This window comes from Oryzias latipes, chromosome 19, assembly GCF_002234675.1.
Source record: "Oryzias latipes chromosome 19, ASM223467v1".
In the NCBI taxonomy this organism is placed as follows: Eukaryota; Metazoa; Chordata; class Actinopteri; order Beloniformes; family Adrianichthyidae; genus Oryzias; species Oryzias latipes.
Genome location: NC_019877.2, coordinates 5,277,230 through 5,297,063, shown reverse-complemented (window position 1 = coordinate 5,297,063; position 19,834 = coordinate 5,277,230). Strand labels below are relative to the sequence as shown.

Genomic DNA, 19,834 nt, shown 5'->3' with positions numbered 1-19,834 from the left:
TTTTCCGTCCGGTCCAACACCAAAGATTTTCAGACATGTTTGAAATTAATAAAGTTTGGCCCCAATTACAAAAGGGGTTTATTCAGACATACCTTTGGTTTGTCTGAAGATTAATAACCCCTCTTGTTAAAGTAAAATATGTCCAACCCAAGAGGCCCTCAGCTCTCATCTGTCTGCCTAGCTGTTGGACAGGACAAGTTAAAAAAAAAAAAAAATCTCTTAAATATCATATTGAAAACGTTTTCATACATTTTTGGTAAGAGATCAACTTGAACTTTAGTGTGCCGACTTGTTGAATGTGCCATCCATGTCTAAGGGAAAAAAAATCCTAGACATTTGCATGTTTTTCAAATTTCATAAACTGACTATAAACTTCCAGTCGATGTAAGCAGATATTTTGAATAAACAAAACTAGTGTACTTTATAACATACAAAATAAATGCCAAAGTGAAACCAGTTAACTTAAGTAATACACCCTGTAACCAATGGGCGACCTGTTGAAGATCTACCTGATCTTTTCCCCCGTGACCCCCAAGCGGGATTTAGGTATTTAGGGGGTTATGAAGATGGATGGATGGGTATTTCAAGCAGCAGGTACTACTTATTATCAAAATTTATCAGCAAAAAAGAAATGCAGCTAGCTACAAAATCAAATATCCTGTACATCTAGATTTGCCAGAACAGTTAGTTGATGCTTCCAGAACGACTTTTCAGTTTTTTCTTTGTGAAATAACTCTGGATCATCTATCAATACACCGTACGCTCTTGGAGGATCAAAGGAATTCCGCTTTGGACAGCTCTTTCCCAAGTTCACACCTACTTTGTTGAGTTATAGCCTGGACTTTGACTTCACCACCAGTTCAAAACATTCTGTTGTGCTTGGACAATTTTCCTGTTTCGTGCTGTAGTTTTCAGCTAAGCTTTAGCGATCAGGCACTTAAGCTTTACATCTGTTTGTAAAATGTAGAGGGACTTCATATTAGCATCACGTACGCAGAGGGGCTCAAGTCTAATAGATGGAAACCAAGCTCAAATGATCATCTGCTTCACAGTTTTATAATTAATGTGGTCCTGCACAGCATTTCTAGCTTGTCTTGATAAAGGCTGACTGATATATCCACCGCTTAAGTTATATGTTGTTCAACTGATCATATATGTGAGTTTATAGTCATTTCTTCTTTAATCAAAAATGTGAGTTGATCATAATTTTTAATTAAATATGTCGTTAGAATCCCAATGTATTGATCAATAACCACACCACCACATGCTAATTTGCATGACCACAAATAGGCTTTTGCACAGTCAACAACACAGACAGGTTTTTCTATTGAATTGCTCTCTGTTACCTCCTTAGCATCCTTTGCTGACCCTTCCAGGAAGTTGATGGCACGTCTTTTGAAATTTGTGCAAAATAAGCACAATATATAAGAGATGTTTGGGGAAATTTGACCTGTATGATTTAAACAAACCTAAACCTCAGCTAATTTTCTTTCTTTTTTTTTTTTTTAATCCTAGAAACACTGACAAACGTAGCTCCTTCCTCTGTTTATTTAAAGTTTCTCATAAATTGTACAATATTTAAAAATATCCTATTGTTTTAAGCTTTGTTTCACTTTATTAAAATTAATTTGAGTCGATTGAGTCATGTTTGATCAAACACACTCTTTAAAAACTGAATTAGAATTCACAATTGAATGGGAAAAACTAAACTGAGGAAACACCAGCGGTGCTTCACCATGGTGGTCAAAACATTCATTTATTGTTCATCAAATTAATACAGTGGAAAAAAAATAGTAACATACCGGTCAGCTGAGATCATACATAGCCAAAAATGATACATAAATACAACAGGCTTGCAACAATTTCTTAATAAAGACACGCATTTAAGGGTCATCAGCAAAAACCACGAGAGCTTGATGAATCCTAAAAGCTACAAAAGGAATGTCGTTATGTTGTTCAAGTGAAGCTGGTATAAAGTATATGTTTTATATGAGACTATGAGTGTGTGCATGTTTTTCTGCATGTAGTTTTAAAGTCTGTGTCTCATCTGGGGCTCAGCTTCAGAGAGGTTTTGTGGGATGAGAGGTTCCTCTTGCTTTTGTGGGGCTTCTGTTTCAAGTTTTGCTTCTTGGCCTTTTTCAAGTAAAAATGAAGCTGTTTGGAGACAGATAAAAAAAAAACAGAGTGTGAGACAAGTTTTGAACTTCAAAGTCATGTTTAAAAAAAAAATGCCACAGCAGCATTTAAAGTAGTTCTTTACATTCTACATATAGTAGAATGTAAAGAAAAAAAACAAATATTCTTTAATTTTTTCATCCATTTTGACAAAAATGTACTTGTCTTCAATTTAACTGCCTTCATATCTGCTAATAAAATACTTTCAATGTTAGTGTACCAGAATAAATGTGAATCCACAGTTATTTATTTCTTATTTTAATGGGCTCTTGGGCGCCCCCTATAAGTTCATGTCTGTATTCTATGTGTAGGAACAAAAACTTTATTAGTTGTGACACAGACACGTCCCAGTCCAGTCTTCAAGACTGAGCTGGTTACATTAGTTTAGGGTTAAATCAATCATTTAAAAGTGCTAAAGTGTTAAAAATAAAACAGCCTCAAATATTTGAGGTGTATTCATTCAAAGACCCACAGTGATGAAAAAGGTACTTTTAACATGTTCTTGTGGCATTTTTCAGTTGATAGAGGACATATATAAAGAAAATCAAGCTGAACATTGCATTTCTGAGGGTTCAGTTTGTTGTGAATCTGCAAGCAGATGAAAAATAAAACAGTTTGAAAAAGTGCTAATTTGTTACATAATAAATACACTGATTAGAAGACAAGCTCCCTGCTCCTCTCCATTCTGATGCATCCGCTTGTAGACGACTTGATTCACATACGTCTTTGTTTTCCTTACCTAAGCTGACATCTGGCTCAAAAGCTGGATAGCTCCAATACTGCTCGCCATTTTTGTTGTACCAGTAATGTTAGCTTAGATATGAGGGGAGAGCATGTGAACAGAGAGCTCTCAGCACTCTGTAACAAGGAAAGGAAGAGGTGTGGGCCTGCCCCACCCATAACTCAGGGGCAAATTTCTTACAAACTACTGCCCCTCTGCGGAAACAATGTCCCCTCCCAAAAAAACGACAGGTTTTTAAGTTTGGCAGCATAATCATAATTTAAAGACCACTGAGAAAGCTTTAAGAATAGCTCAAAATGAAAAAGTTGTTCCGGGAAAAATGAACAACTTCCTAAAACACATTCCGGTAATTATCTTTATTGTAAATTAAATGTATTATATTTCTTTTTCCGTCTTTATAAGAAGCTAGATGAGCGGCACAGGTTTAGATTTTCTCAAAAAAAATGTCTCTTTCCATCTTTGTGTTGTGTTTTTGTGTTGACACGCAACTGAACAGTGAATGATAGATTCATACTTCCACATTTCAGCAGATGACTGCAACTTCACTCACATAATGTGGAAGTGGAAAGGATACACTAAACGTTTTTTTTATGGCCTTACATTAGTTTACAGGTCTTGTTTTGAGGTTTCCTTTCTACTCCGTTTTCTTTAAAGTTCCACTCTGAGGTGTTTTAAAAGTGTTCCCAGTGGGATATTTATTATGATTATGCTGTTTTTAGCTGAAATAACAAAAAAAAAATGCATTTTTTGTCACCTCTTGATTCACAGCTACTTGAATAAAGAAATACTCCATAATACAGTTTTTTTTTTATCCTAATCTTTTTTATATATGTTCTACATCATGAGAAAAATGCTACAATAACATGTTAAAAACACACTTTTCATTGTCTTACTCCCTTTACCGTCGCAGCAAACTAAACTTGGAGACGAACCTGAATGGCCTCAGCTGGTCCCACTGTGACGGTGCTGGTGGAGGGGAGGTAACCCGGTGCAGAGGCTGTCACCGTGTAGGTGCCTGGTAACAAAAGTCTGAAATAGTCGCCATCCACCCCTAAAGCAGAACACAAAAGACATCTAAACATATAATTTACTCAAACCACTCCTGATAATACATGCTCCATCACAAATATACATAATCCTTCCTCTTTCGGCATCTCCCATCAGGGGTCGCCACAGCGAACAAGTCGCATGGTAAACTTGGCAATGTCTTACGCCGGATGCCCTGCCTGAAGCAACCTTCTCAAAGCAACCGGGCTTGGGACCGGCACAGAAGTAGAGAAGGGAACAGGGAGCAGCCCGGATTTGAACCCTGGTTTCACGGATGGAAGGCGTCGCAAACCAGCACGAGCTAAACCGGCTCGTCTCACAAATATACATAATATGGATAAAAATATAATACAGTACAAGTACCAAATAACTAATAAGAAATTTCAAATTGCATACTATTTCCAACTAAAGGTTGCTGCCTTTGAAAATTATTATGCTGTTAGATGACTTTGATTTATCAAAATCTTTATAAATGCTGTCCGTTTATGCTTTTTCAGAACATTTATCTAGTAAATGATGATTAATTTGAAAGTGCAGTTCCAACTTTGACCAGCAGATGTGCACTTGTTCCGTCTTAGTAGAATAAACAGCACTTTTCTGGTCAGTAGATGTTTTTTCCAACACTCTCCATACCTCCACAGAGCAAAACTTCATCCATTCTACTCTGAAATATATATATTTTTTTACCACTTGTCACATCATGGTTGATTCCAGCCACTGAGATTTCAGCTTTGCGGATGGGGTTGTTGTTTTCATCATACACCATGCCTTTTATCCCATGATGCACCTGAAAAATAAATGGTAATATAAATTCTTCTTAAGATTCAGTAATTTTGTTTTTAATTCTAATGGAGAAAGTAGTTAAAGGGGTAAACGTAAAGGTTATGCTGCAAAAATTATCAAATCATAATGGATGATTCAGAACCAAATTCTCTAATATTAGACTATAGATTAAAGCACACGTTTATCAGTTTTTTTGTGTTTCCTGACCTGCTCAATATATGAAACCAGAGCTTCTCTGTTGGCCATCCATTCTCCGGGCAGTGTAGATTCAGGGGGAAACTTATTGCAGCTCAGCTCCAGAGTTATCTCAAAGCAGTTGGTGTACAGGTAGTTAAAGTCCTGCATGCCTAATATAGACAGATCAGAATTACTCATTAGTTCACGATGTCAACCGCCAACATTTTTCTTATTTTTTGACAATTTATGAAAGACGAGGAGGCAAAAATGTGATTATTCCTTTTAAAAAGTAGGATTAGATCATCTTTCAGCACATGCTAAATGTGTTTCAGACCACAAGGTTCTGAATTCCCATAGAAACTTCAGCTCCTTTGGGAGAGAAGCATCAAAGGTAACCTCTTAGACCATGACAGAACACTTGGAGCAAAGAGACTTGGTAAAATACACAAAACAGGCTCCTGCTAAATGAGACTAGGCCGTTTTCATCCACCTCAAAACTGTGCAAGGCACCTCTGAAAAAGGTCGACAGATTCACATTCCGTAGGAGTCTAGACGAGCAAAAACAGGACTTACACATCAAAGAAGAGAGCTTTATTATAGCAGCACCAGACTGCCTGGAAGGTAAATGTGTTGGTGCAGTTTTAATAAGATTTTCTGATTTCTAAGGATTTACATGTAAATTGGGCCATAGGTATTGATCTAAAAGCCAAATTAAAATAAGAATTTACAGGGAATGAGAATGAGATTTAACAGGGTTTTTTTTTAAGACTGCCTTTTTCTTTTTTTCTTACAAGAGGTACACATACTTGATTATTTACATGAATTCTTACAAGGAATTAATACTGCAAGCAGCGATTTTATGGTCTGCAAGTCATTACCTTCCCTCCCCGTGAGAGGCTGCTACACAACATTCAATCACATACACTTTTTTGAAAATGGCAGCTTTTTTGTTGGTTTTATCTCCATGGCAACCAATTTATTTTTTGGTCACCTCAGGGCGACAAACAGGTTTATGTCATTTTTAGACAAATCGGACAAAGTAAACTTTTTGATTTCCAGAGCAACGGAGGTTCTTGTTAACCATGCCCACATTTTCTGATATTTCTTATATAGTATAATGTATCGATTCACTCCGCTTAAGCCAACGAGTCGTGCATATAATTTTCGCAATATTTAAGCAAAATCTTTGTGAGCAAAAGAGAGAGACCACTTTAGTGAGCTCGCCATGCAAACGCCGTTCAAAGTCTACAAACTTTAAAACATAAAAACATTTTTTTTTTCCAAAAAGCTTCCCAATGATGCTCGAGGAGTTAGGAGGTGATAAATTGATATCCCTTTTACCACTACCATGACCAAAATGTATTTTCACCTGGTATAGGTGCAAGCAAAATTTGTGGATGAGGAAAGAAAAAGGAGAAAGAAGAAAACAATCTTGTCCTTGCAGTGCAGGACTGCTGTGGGACAAAATTATTCATCTTAAAGTTAAAATTATTAATAAAAGTTTTTTACTGTGGTAAATGGTGAATAGAAAAGGAAAGAAAGAAATGTGGTCTCTGAAGCTAAAAACTGGAAGTCTGCCACAATAGAGTTTGCCTATTTCTAATCATATATCTAGCAATGGTTATATGATTCACTAGCATACTGAGTGGGGTCACCATGCAAGCTGCTGATCTGCCAACGGGAGGTGGAAGGTCAAGTTTCGTGCCATACTTGTCGAGTGCTGAAAAGGACAACCCTCTGATTAGCGGTTAACCACACAACCGCAGGGGCCACAAGCCCTGTCATGCAGTCCTGAAGGCCAATCAACAAGGAGCAGAGCAGACAAAAGAGAGCTTGTTAAAAATTTGTCAAAAGAGACTCTGAAACACTTCACTTTATTACCGCTCAAGCAGAAAGCAGCAATTCTGAGAGGTTGATGCTCAAACTGGTGTTAGAGTTAGCCAACCGAAGTGGGTCGCATGCCTGAGATACAAAGAAGGGTGAGCTAATGTTCATCTAAAGTAAGTGTAAGCTTAAACAAAAGTTTTTTGTCTGTCTGAACCAGAATAATAGAACACACACAAGCAAGAGAACAACCGGGAAGATCAGAAATGCTTTTTTTTAATTGGTAATGAAAATGTGTCTTCTAAATTAGTACCTTACCACTCATAAAGAGGCTTTAAAGACCCTTTTTTTAAGTTTTTTGTGGCATTTTTCTGATGATGGAGGGCATATATCAATAAAATTAAGCTTAAAATTGCATTTCTGAGTTTTTCTTTAGTCAAATCGTTGTGAATCAGGAGTAGATAAAATCAATCTAAAGATTGCTTTTGTGACTTAAAAGCTGTACGTCGTTTTCCTTATCCGAGCTGAGATCTAGCTCAAAACTGCACGGCTGGACAGCCCCGATGTTGCTCACGGTTTTTGATGCCCCACTAATGTTAGGTTGTGGGAGTGAACGACTGTAAGCCAACGAGATAGCACCTAAACAGAGAGCTTTCAATGGGGAAAGGAAAGGGGGGCGGAGTTGATCCACGGCAATGGTCCCACCCCCCCCTTCCGATGTGAATTTCTGATGAACTATTGCCGCTCTGCAGAAACTATGTCCCAGAGGACGACACAGGTTTTTAAAAAGTTGGCTAAAAACAACATAATCATGATTTTTTTTTTAAATGGCAAACTAGCTCAAAAGATGATCAGAGTGAGTCTTTAAATTCTTCTGTCACAGTCAGACTAGATTTACCTAAAGCAGCCCCTCAGCTCACCTGTTGTTTGAATTAAATGCTTAAGGGCACACGTGTCTTTCAACAGCCTTCTCCCCCTCACTCCCTAAAGACTTTCTTTCTTTTGATTTGCTTACTTCTGGAAAACTGCTTGTAGTTTGAAAGTGTAAGTGCAGCTTTGAAAGTGGGCTTTATAATTCCACCTCCCCACTAAAAAAATCCAAAACACATAATAATTCATGCACTTGTAGCACCACAGACAGGAAACTAGTTCTTTTCCCTGCAGTCCTCTTTTTATCACAGGCTGGGGGGAAATGATAAAATAATGTACTTAAACTGGATCTGGAGTGTTTTTGGTGGTAAATTCTAACAAATTAATGTTTTTTTCTTTTTACACTAAAAAAAGGGGGAAAAAACTTTGTTTTTTAAAAACTTAGAATTAGTGACCAACTCAGGATGAGTGCTATAAAATTGGTTTTCACTCACATTCTTTTAATCTCTAGATAAAAACAAAATGTACTGAAACATTATTTAAACCCATAACAGAAGTGCTGGCAGTATTTGCCAGTAATCTGAAGCAGCTGCTGCCTTTAAATTTTACCAAAATTTCCCAGTACATGAGTGCAACGACTTTCCAGGATGCTCCCGTTACCTTTGGACAGAGAGTACCAGCTGGCCCCGTTGGTGATGCCTTCATCAAAAAAGTCTCCACAGTTCCAGCCTTTGTGCATCCAGCTGTGAGCATACGAGTAGGTCCTCGCCAACTGCCACCGCACGGTGCCGCGTGCGTTGAATTATTCAAAGGTTTACACAGAAAGCAGACACCAATGAGATCCCATCGGGGGCAACATCTAGAATAAACAGTTCTGGGTGGGTTGCACACCTTCCGGAAGAGCTTGTCGTCGGGAGTGTCCGCATGTGTCGTGCGTCCTCTAATGCGAGGGTATCTGGATTTGTCAAACGGGTAATTGGCCACCACGGCTCCACCGTGGAGGTTGGCTGATAAGACAAAATTGTAGCTTTGCATCCACTTAATGACTGCTAAGGTCTCTGGTTCAACCTGTGGACGTGCATAGAAAAACAAAGTGTTTAATAACGTCGGGTTTCTGTGAAAGCCTAAATATAAAATTTATATTAACTAACATTAAAAGAGAAAGGAAATATGCAGCACATCTTAATTGGGAAAAAAAAAAAGAAAAGTTAACTGTGTATACCGGTAATTGTATCACACAAGTGACACAAATGAAATAAAAAACATCAGCCTTGGATGTTTTAGGGGCATTTTCCTAAACTGCAAGGACTCCTCAGCTTTCTGTTTTGCACCAAATAACATCTGTATCCACTGAACTGTTCAGGTGTTGCATAGAAACATGATCAGCGATTTGATGTCTGTTTTCTTATCTGGACAAAACATTATGTCTCTCCTGAGGCGCACACATAGTTTCAGTGAGGCTTTTTCATTTTAAAGCAGGTAATGGTTAAACTTTGCCACCAACTGATTCTTTAGCTTCATTTCCTTAAGCCTCATTGCTTTGTGAAGGATAAGGAGCAAATGCTAGATGAATGAGAAAATGTTTGAGACAAAAATCTGTCTTAAGGATTAAGAAAATTAGACATCATTTAATTGAAACACTTAAAGAACTAATGTCTTCTTTTAAAGACACTACGACGAACATTGTGTTTTTAACATGTCCTTGTGGCATGGTGGAGGACATATATAAAACTTAAATTTGCATTTCTTTACTCAAACCGTGGTGAATTAAGAGCAGATGAAAAAGGCTGTTGGAAAAAGCTTAGCAGTGATGTAAATGCAACAATCTGTGGGCAAAAAGCTCCCTGCTCCGCTCCATTCCAATGCCTCCACTTGCAGACAAATACATCCACGCACGTCTTTGTTTTCCTATTGCTCACCATTTTAATTATGTTGAGGTTGAAAGGGACTGTAAGCTAGCGGGAGAGTATGTAAACAGATGGATGTTGGGAAATGAACTCCTGCTGCTCTGCAGAAACGATGTCCTAGAAAACCAGTTTTTTTTTTAATTTTGGCTAAAAACGGCAACATTATAATTAAAAGACTTTCAAAATAGATCAAAAGATGATCAGTGTGAGTCTTTAAATTGGCAAAATACAAAACTAAGCATGTGTATTGAAGTCCACTCTGTTGTTGAGTAGTTTTTGCTTCAAACAGTCAGCGTTTACAGTAACACATGGAAATTACAACTAATGGCTAATGTAGCTTCACTTCAGTCAGTATCACCGACAGTACAATCCCTCCCCCTGGCATTCCAAACAGGAAGCACACGCTGAAGACAAATTATAGACTTCTATAGAAAAATTAACTGCTAATCTTCCGTCACTATATTTGTCAGAAATACCACTCTTGCTCTGTTATCTTTTTTAACATGTTCTTGCTAGTTATTACTTTTTTTTTTACGATTTTCTTTCGGTTGTGCCAGTGGTTGCGCTTTCAAGGGTGTGACCTTCCAACAAGCTCACTGCTGAATTGCAAGACCGGTTTCATAGAAACTGTGACTCTGACTGGCTTGGATCAATCACTGCCTACTGACGTCGCCTGGCTCCAACATGGAGACTGAACTGACTTCATTTTGTTGGACCTGCTAACCTTAAACACAACAGGGATTTCAGCTTTCTAGCGTCACTGACATATCGCTTGAACTTATACCATTTAGCATGGTGACACATGATTAACAACAATCAAAATTAGCATATTTTACATGCTGCATCCAGGACAAAGTATGTTTGATTTAATATAGGCTTTGGTAAAACTCAGGCTTTCTTGTTGAAGTCTTTTTGTCAAGTTGTGTCTGAATGAAACTCGTGAGTCATTAAATTGAATTATTAACCCAATCTGATGACGAAGAGTAAATCTTATCAAATAGTAATCAAATCACCGCAGTGAAAGAAAAGCCACTGAACTCATTCTTCTAAAGAGGATTATTATCATTTAGCTAAATTCTTGTCTGTGCCTGCAGGCCATAGAGCCGGGTTTCATGCTGACATTGAGAATGTATTTCCTGACCAGCATGAATAAAGGCGCTGTAACAGTGGTGTGGTTATGTTTTCCTTTCAGAAGGCAGACACTTGGCAGAATAACAGCCAGGAGGAATTCTGTTTGGGCTTTCAAAACACATTTTTAAAAGAACTGATTAGAAACTGGCACGAGAAATGGAAAATATATGTCAAAAATAATCATTTGGGAAAGGGTGCAAACATGCAAGGCTGGTGGTCAAAAACTATTTCAGGGATAGTTTGCAGATTTTTAGGTTTTTAGGCAATGTTTTCTGCTTTTCTTATACTTATACTTATTTTATTTTGAAAGTGGCCTGCATTTGAGTTTTCTGCTTCCTGTCTAGAATTATTCTTTTCACACCTCATGCTTCCTGCCATGTTATTTTTGTTTACTTCTTGTTTAGTATGTCAAATGTTTTTTCTGTCTTAAGCAGGGATTCTAATAGTTTCATTCACCATACTGGGGAATTTTTTTTTAAATTGTAGAAAACAAATATGGAGGCGAGGTGTTTACAATTTTCAGACAGAATTTTGTTGAATTTTCTTTCCTAGACAAAAACTGAGGCTCAGCAATACATTAGGTTTTTCACAAAAAATAGGGCAATAAAACCCGAATTCAAAACTACAAATTACAAATAAAATGATTTTCTACTACTAGATACGCATACTTTCTTCGTATTTGCAGAGTTTCTTTTTTGTTTGCACAGGTACTTTTTTTTTTGCTGTAAAACCCAACAACTTGTTTGCTTTTTGTCCTTAAAAAAATAAATAAAAATAAGAAATGATACTAAAACATAGACTTAAGTGCTTCAAGTGAAAATGTTTCCCCTTTTACTCACTTTTCTTATCTCATTGAAAAGAAAAATCGACAAAATAAGCCTTTTAAAGTCAAAACATTTCAGATAAATTGCCCTTTTTCTGACCAAAAATCTGTAAGGAATTCCAACTATTAATAATGTTGCTGTTTTAATGTAAAAAAGAAACATTCTTTACATTTTTTTATTTGAAGCCATTAATACAACTTTCTAAAGTGATCACTAGTAACTTATACTTATTTTACCGAAACGCATACAAAAAGCATTTAAAATTTCACATAAAACCAATACTTTTATAAGCATTTTTTTAAAATAATGATAATACCTTTAATTAGAAAGAGCTAAACACACAATACGCAGCACATCAAAAGCTCACATCATAAAAACCATTAATAAACAATTGATAAATTAGTAAATAAAAATGTTAGAAAAGCAAAGCAACATCTCGTGTTGGACGAAATGCTGGACTCTAAAAATGAGTTTTTAGTCGAGCTTTAAAAGTAGAGATTGCAGAGATTACACTTTCCAGGCTGGTTTGGAGCAAAACTTCAAGTAATTAATGATGAACAGCAGCCCTTTCCACGACTGCTGAAAATAAGACGAGAGCCGCCCACACCCCCCTGAGGATCTGACCTTAATGCATGAAATGTGCTTTTTGGCAGACTAATAGCACTGGTTTGACAGCACATGCTTTTACATTTCCCTCCATGGGTCATTTTACGCTTCACTGACCTAAAATAAGAACACGGTGACCTATAGAATCCATTTAATCGTCCTGAAAAAAAGCCGCGTGTTTCCCAAAAGGAACACCGAATATTTGAGTTTTCACTCCTAAAATCTGAGACGTTACCCCAGATGGGGGGATCCTAAGCAGGAAAAAAACAAAAAGACATACTTTTTGGGGGAAAATGTGAGGAAAAGGTTTAGTAATGACAGGAAATTGTTGATGACATTACAGATGTGCGCAGAATAAATTGTGTTTGCATGAAACACACACGTTACCATGGAAGATAAGGCCAATTTAACCTCCTGAGGTTAAGACAACTTACTCACAGCAAGAGAAAATCCTTTTTTATGAAGGAGCATCTCAGGTTTTGCAAGCTCTTTGCAAGGAGCTTCACACTGTAAACTGCATTTTAATAGATTGATCTTGGTTCTGCAGTAAAACAGAGATTTCTGCAGAAAGAACTGTATTCTTTGTGGCTTGAAACACTACGGTTTTATCCAAATTCCTTCACTGCTCACCACTTACTGGGTGTTTGTCATTTTGTCAGGGTCTCTGAATCTACAGTTCCAAAATCCAGTGCCCTGGAAATTTCCCAGGAGTCTCTGCATGGATCTATGCTCTCTAGATTGGCCAGTATGGAGAGGTCATGGAAAGCCACAAATTTGTGTGAGCATTTTACAAAAATCACGCACAACGGCGCAAGATTTACATAGTAATTGCGCATAATTACCGACCCAAAATTTCAAACCGTATTCAGGAAAAGACCCGTCTTAGATGGACACAATCACATACATTACACATGTAAGAGAAAAGCCATACATTTCATATTTGGAAGAAGTGGAAGTGTGTAACATGGCCTCAAAGACCCCAAAACCCCCCAAAAAACATGACCTTGAGTGTGTCTCACACTGACCTGCTGCTCCCAGTTGTCTGGCAGAGGCAGGTGGTGGTTTCGTCCATTGTTTTTCTCATAGTAGTACATGAGTGCATTCAGGTCTGGAAAGTTCCGGTTCAGATCAATTTCTCTGGCATTCCCTCGACCTACCAGATAGCCGTTGAACTCCGGACCCTGTTGACCCACAAACACAAATATCAGTGTCACTAACTCAACCTGCGACGTCTCCGCTGTGCTGATTGAATCAGTGCGTTTTTGGCTCACAGCGTCAAATATTTTCATGGTTCTCACTACTGGAAGCGCTGGAGGAAAGTAACTTGACAGGTTTCCAGGCTGCAGAAGGGGAACGTGCATGGAACAAAATACTTTCAACTGCGTTTATCTTTTCTTTTTTCTGTGGTAGAAAGTTTGGAATGAAGAAATATCTTGCCATCTAATCTTTCTTTTACAGCAACAAAACTGCTGAAATTCTATTCATTTAGAATAAAATGTAATGAAAACTACTAAATTACAATTAATGAGTTAAGGTTTTATGTTCCATGCCTTGCAGGGGTTCTTTGATTTTGTGGGTTTTTTAATATCAGATATTACACATGAATAAATGTAAGATAAGAGGCAAAACTAACATTTCTAAACATCTGCTAATCATCAGTTTGCTTTTATAAGCATGTTAAGTTTCACAGAGTGGTTTCGATGAGAAACAGCAAACGCCGGCTCGAAGAGTCAGCGGGCGTTATGTAAATGTGCTTCATGAGGATGAAGATAGCCCCAGTGAAAAGGGAAAAACTTTGGACTACTAATTAGCTTTTTCAGCAGAAGAGCAGCCTTTTCTGTGGTGCAGAGGAACTCTGGTGTTTGCTTATGGTCACTGAAACTTTCCAGACATCTTGGAGGGGAAAAACATCCTCACACCTTTTCATGCACAGCAATATTTTTGTATGCACTCTTCTCAAAGTTGCTATTCAAAAATGTCTCCAGAGTTAAAATCTTTGCAAATCCAATGTTTAGGATGAAATTTTTGCCTGTTTCACTTACACATGCAACATATTTACATAATTATACACCAGAAGACTTATTAAAAAAACTTCAAAACTTGCTAAATATAGTAAAAATACCATTAAGTAGGCCATAATGCTAAATAAGTAGACATTACCATGAAGTTCAAAGGACCTAAATTGCTAAGTATACTCCTTAAGGACTTGGGATTTTCTGTTTTTTTTTTATTCTTTTCACGTTTGAAGATAATTGGGTGCTTGAGATAACAACAAAAACACACAGTTGGACAAAAAGTAAACCTGTCACTTTGTTTAGATCTGGAAAAAATACTCAAAGAATAAAGCAAATACCCAGGAAAACAGTTGTGAGGAAAGTAATGTGTAAAAATAGAGCTTTAATGCGGCTTTTTTGATGCATTTTGATCACTAAAGCCTATAAAAACCCCAGAATATGTGTCGTGAATAAAAAAAAAAGGTAAAACTAAAGGTCTTGTAGTTATGAAACCCTCAAAAATGTTCAAACAGATGAATGTCTATTTTTGGGAATTGACAGGGTATTGTGCTTGAATGCTGCGGAAAAACACACAACTGAAAAGAGACTGAGGTTTTTCTGTGTCAGCTGCATCTGATCTGCAGCGTCATGGTCCATAATTACTGGAAAAAAACATTTTTTTGTTTCCTCAGTCAGAATTGTACCACATTTTTGAAACCATTGGGAAAGAAGTGTGGCTTTGTGTGTCTCAAATCCAGCTTTAGAGAGAAATAAACGATGCTGATTGTACGTAGAGTGAAAATGTTTTTTTTTTATGTATATATAAGGGGCAGATGTATACTCATCTATGTACACTCATCTGATTTGCTGGGTTCTTTTTTGGCACATGGGAGCAAAAACCTCACATGCATGTCAGAGCTTACGTCACCTGTCTGGCGGCCACTTCATAGCCGTCAGGATTCATGGAGGGCAGGATGTGGATGCGAGTGTCGTGGATTAGCCTCGTGATCCGCTGGTTCCTCGCCTGATACTCCTCACACAGAAACTGGGCGAGCTTGATGAGGAGCTCACGGCCGAGCACCTCGTTGCCGTGCATGTTGCCCACGTACTTGAACTCCGGCTCCACTGCATGGGAGGAGGATGAGGAGGTCAAAAAAGTTGCCAAAAATGACATTAAAAATGAAAAAAAAAAAATCATTGTGCATTTTTCCTCCTTTAAACAACGAAATTTTAAAGTTTAAAGAGGGACTCCAAATGTTGTGCAACTTCCATTTCAGTCAGCAGTGTCAGGTTTCAGGAGGAATCGAGACAACAGTCAGCAAGAATGGCCCACAAGGACAGTCTTTTTAGGTCAATTTGCTCAATTTTCATATTTACAACCTAAAGGTTTTTGCAGAAAACTCTCTTAACCCATAAGAAACCAGACCTGTTTTATCTTAAAAACAAAATCATGTGTATTTACCACAAACAAAGGGGAATCCATTTCTGATATTTTTTCTGTTACACTGATATCACCATGGGTTCTTATGGGTTAAAATAATAAAATAAATCAATATGACTGCCAATCTCTTTACAGACTTTGATATATTTACATTTTGTTTGCAGTTACTGACACAATGTTATAACATAGGGGGGGGGGGGTTCACCAGAGAGCATGCTAATGAGGCCTTTACGCAAGCCAGGGGGGTCCAAACTTTTTGCATAGGGCCAGATTGTGAGACATTCTTTTGTTTTCATAATATTAAAAGCAAATTAAATATTTAAAGGGTGCTTCATTGCAATGGCTGGATTTCATCACATAGAAAACGAATATCTCTAAATACGTTTTTAACTGAATGACTGTCAATTTATCAATAGATAGCATTTCTCGTCTGTTAGAACCTCTAGATATAGTACGGTACTTTCTAGAAAACCAGTCACAGTTTGGTGGCATACTAGGCAGACATAGTTATTTCATATTTTATGGAAAAAATATTGCTATTTCCAATTTCCCTGGAAGAGGTGGCCCTCTCTGTCAACTTTTCTTATTTTGTTCCAGTTGACATTTTAGAAATGAGCTACAAAGTGTCACAGAGGGGTCCCACAACAATATTTCAGGTTTGCAACACCTTAAAATGTAATTCAGCCAACCACAATCAAGAAATTCTACACACAGTTTTTTTAAAATGCTGCAAACTTTTTAATGAAAGGAGACACTTTTGACTTTGGACATGCCTGATTTGGGCTAAATAATGCAAACTGATGACAAATACAGTTTATACCTCAGAAAATATGGATGTGCCTAACGACAGAAATTTTAGACAGATACATCGCCTGTGCGTCACCTCAAGCTCCAAAAAAGTCTAACGTTGATGCCTGCATGCAAATGAATGAACAACATCAATCCCTGAAGTCACAAATTAAAGAAAATCGTTCAGATTTGCCACATTTTCTTATTATTTGTACTGTAAACCAGCAGCTCTCAAGTGTTAATCAGACTCTTTTAAAATGAAGGGTATAAATAAAAGGGCATAACTGATGCTCAGTTTTGGATTGTAGAGCTAAATGTGATTTGGATCCTCAAGAAAAATTACATTTGAAAAAAAAAAGGGTCAAAAGGTTGCTGGTTGTAGCACCCAACCCCCAGGAAGTCATGCGCACACACTTGAGCACTAACGAACACATAACAATTATTGTAAACCTGCCTGCCAAACAGCTACAAGGACATTAAAGTTCCAATCGGATCATCTTTTGATCTATTTTCAAAAAGTGGCGTCTGGGTTGTTGGTGTTCCTGTCCCCAAAGCTGAGAGCATGGAGCCCAGTGTACTTTCTACGTCACAAATAAGCTCTTTTTCCAACGCATCTGCTCCTGATTGACAACAGTTTGACTGAAGAAATACTCAGAAATGCAATTTCTGCACAAATATATGTCCTCCGTCGTCAGAAAAACGGCACTAGATACACTATTTTCATCGGAGTGGGGCTTGAAAAGAAAAGCAGAGGCTAAAACTGACAGAATTATTCAGAACAAGGTCATATAGCATTCTTGTGGGTATCTGTGAGCCACCAATCTAAACAGCCTTGCCCTCTGTATAGAGTTTCCTTCTCACAAGGGTCCCTTCATTAATCACTGCTGCAAGAACAAGGCGTCCAGTGACTGCAGCTACAGGACTCAGCTGCTGATCAGACAAGTGAGCCACATTTAAAAAAAAAAAAAAAACATCCCTGTAATCGTTTACGCTTTAGAGGAGTCAGAAGGTTTTCGGAGAGCCAGGGGTGTCGGGAGTTGGAGCAGCTCTTTCCAAACGTATCAACGCCCTTCACTAATTGCTTCAGGCTTTAATATCCACCTTTTCCTTTTAAGAAAGAAAGCGCCAGCTGGCATCCAGTTCAGGCCCTGGGGTTTAAAAAAAAGATTAAAAAAAACACACAAGTCGTGAACTCTGACAGTGGACAGGAGATGTGACCTCACAGAGTGTGCGGTTCCTGTTTATCGCCCCGCGTCAACCTTGCTGGAGATGGGGCGCACATCCTTCTATTCTGCTGAAGGAAGCTGGCCGCGTGTGAAAAATAAATTAAATGCTGCACAGCAAAAGTGAATCTTAAGAACCCTTTGCTCTAAGAAAAATTCTCTTACTTTCTGTTGTGCAAAAAAAACCCCAATCTTATCAATTCATTAAACGTGTCTAAGTGACTAGAATTGTTTTCTTAAACAGGGAATTCTTGGTAAGCCCATTTTCATAACAGATTTTTTTGCTTATTTAAAGAAAATCTGCCAATAGGGTTAGATTTTTTTTACTTTTTCTACGGGGTCTGTTTTTGCAGGGTAGCCCAACATTAAAAATCAGTGATCAATGTGCCTGTTACCCTAAAAGAGGTATTTCAGGAGGTTTCTTTTGTCCAGTTTAATGCACGTTTGAAAATAAAAAATGAGCAATAAGCTAAAACTTTTTGACTAAAACTGAATTTCTTCGATTGCTGGTTCAACTTTGAGAAACACCCTGGATATTTTCAGAGGCTAGATGGCAAAAACCGAAAACAAAAAAGATGTTGACAGAATAATTTGGCTCTTTCCTCCCCTTCTTCTCACTCACTGGAAGCTTGTTTTTGTGTGCCATTCCTCTCTTTTGTTTTCAATGCTGACAACAACAGAAAGAGCCCAAACTTTTATTTTATCTCCTCGGCACAAAACCAGAGCTCCTGCAGCTTTCAGTCTCAGAAAAATGTCAAACCTGTGGATGTTTTCTGTTTTCTCTCTGGTTTTGCAACTGTTTATGCAGGTTTATATAGAGAAAGGGGTGATGTTAGCAGGGAAAGCCAGAAGATCAGGTGTTACTCACATGCTTCATGGATGCCTGGGTTGTCGCTGAACTCCAGCACATAAAGGTGGCGTCCCTCCACGCTCTGCCCAATACTATAGATGCGGGTGATATAAGGACACTCATTCTGCACCGCAAACAGCGCCCGCACCATCTCCTCGTATCGGTGATGCTTGAAGTCCGAGCCTGACGCCAGGAGCCCCGGCAGCCACAGCAGGAGAGCCCAGAGCCCAGGAGGAGTCCAACCCTGCAGCATGGTCCCTCAGCTCAGGGTGAGCAGCACAGCGGAGGCTAGGAAACTACAAGAACTTCAGATCTCTGTCTGATCTCTTTACATTCCGAACAGACTGCTTACTCCTCTTTTTTCCTTCTCTTGTCCCCCTCTGCTTGCTCCTGCTCTCCCTCTTGTCTTGCCTCCTCCCACTAACAGTCCTCCCAGTGAGGAGCAAGTAAGGACAGCCCCTTACTCCGTCTTTGTCTGACTCTCCTCCTCCAACAGCTGCTTCTCTCTTTCTCCTTGGGCCCTTGTCAAGTACATGCTATTTGCTTTATTGGTGCTCCAAGCGCTTTTGCTTCAAGTAGCTCACCCGACAGCCCCTCTGGGCTCCCTGCACACACTATCTGAATGTCCGTCTGTCTGTTAGACGCTCGTTTTCTATTCCCTTTCTTTGTCTTTAACTCAAGTTATATGTTCCCCTTCCTGGGAAAGAGGGGTTGTTACCACAGCGCCGCTTTCCCCAACCCCTGCAGCCCTCAATCATCCATTCATTAACTCTTAAGTCAACACACAGCCCCTCTGAGTCCGTGTACACGCATGCTCGTGCACGAGGGTCTGTGCTTTAAAGATAAATCCATGCAAAGGCTCTTTCGCAACTTTTGGATGCTTCGTTTCCCCCAAAGCTCTCACAAAGAACACAGCTAAACTCCCCTGCAAGTGTCTAAGGAAAGAAAAGAAAAAAAAGACCCAAACTCATGCCAAGACACACACACACATGTTTGAGAGTGTGCAAGGGTGACTGTCAATCACACAAACCTTCAGGGGGAAAGTGAAGCTTACTGTGCAACTACTGGTGAGAGTTTAAAAAAACACACAACTGAAAGGAAAGGCAAATATTTTGCAGGGAAGGAAAGGAAGGGAAATCAGACTAAGGGGATGAGGAGACGACAACACAAAGACAAAAAAACAAGGTGTTCATAAAAAAAAATCTATTTGATTTAGGATAAAAATAACTTTTTAAAAGTTCTAACTAATATTCCCCTAATGCAAACATATAAGAACTTTACTTTTGACTTCAGTTGTATCCTTACATGATCACTCTATAAGCTCCAAGTTGATATTTTTTGTCGTTTTTAACTCTCTCACATATGGAATTTATGTCTATTTTTTAATTTCTATAAAACAAAAAAAAAGCTATGAATCAACAGACAGTAAGTCAGTGGTGTTCAAGCTGGAA

The 19,834-nt window shown here is 38.3% G+C and overlaps 1 protein-coding gene across 1 annotated transcript; it reads right to left on the bottom strand.

Moving 5' to 3' along the window:
* Positions 1–1,737: 1,737 nt before the first annotated feature.
* Positions 1,738–19,029, bottom strand: cpn1 (carboxypeptidase N subunit 1). Its single transcript, XM_004080243.4, has 9 exons — positions 18,402–19,029; positions 15,009–15,205; positions 13,112–13,267; positions 8,510–8,686; positions 8,279–8,390; positions 4,955–5,094; positions 4,652–4,751; positions 3,850–3,968; positions 1,738–2,154 (listed from the first exon to the last, which is right to left on the bottom strand). The coding sequence occupies exons 1-9, from the start codon at positions 18,634–18,636 to the stop codon at positions 2,044–2,046; spliced, it is 1,347 nt and encodes a 448-aa protein (XP_004080291.1). The 5' UTR covers positions 18,637–19,029; the 3' UTR covers positions 1,738–2,043.
* Positions 19,030–19,834: the final 805 nt, after the last annotated feature.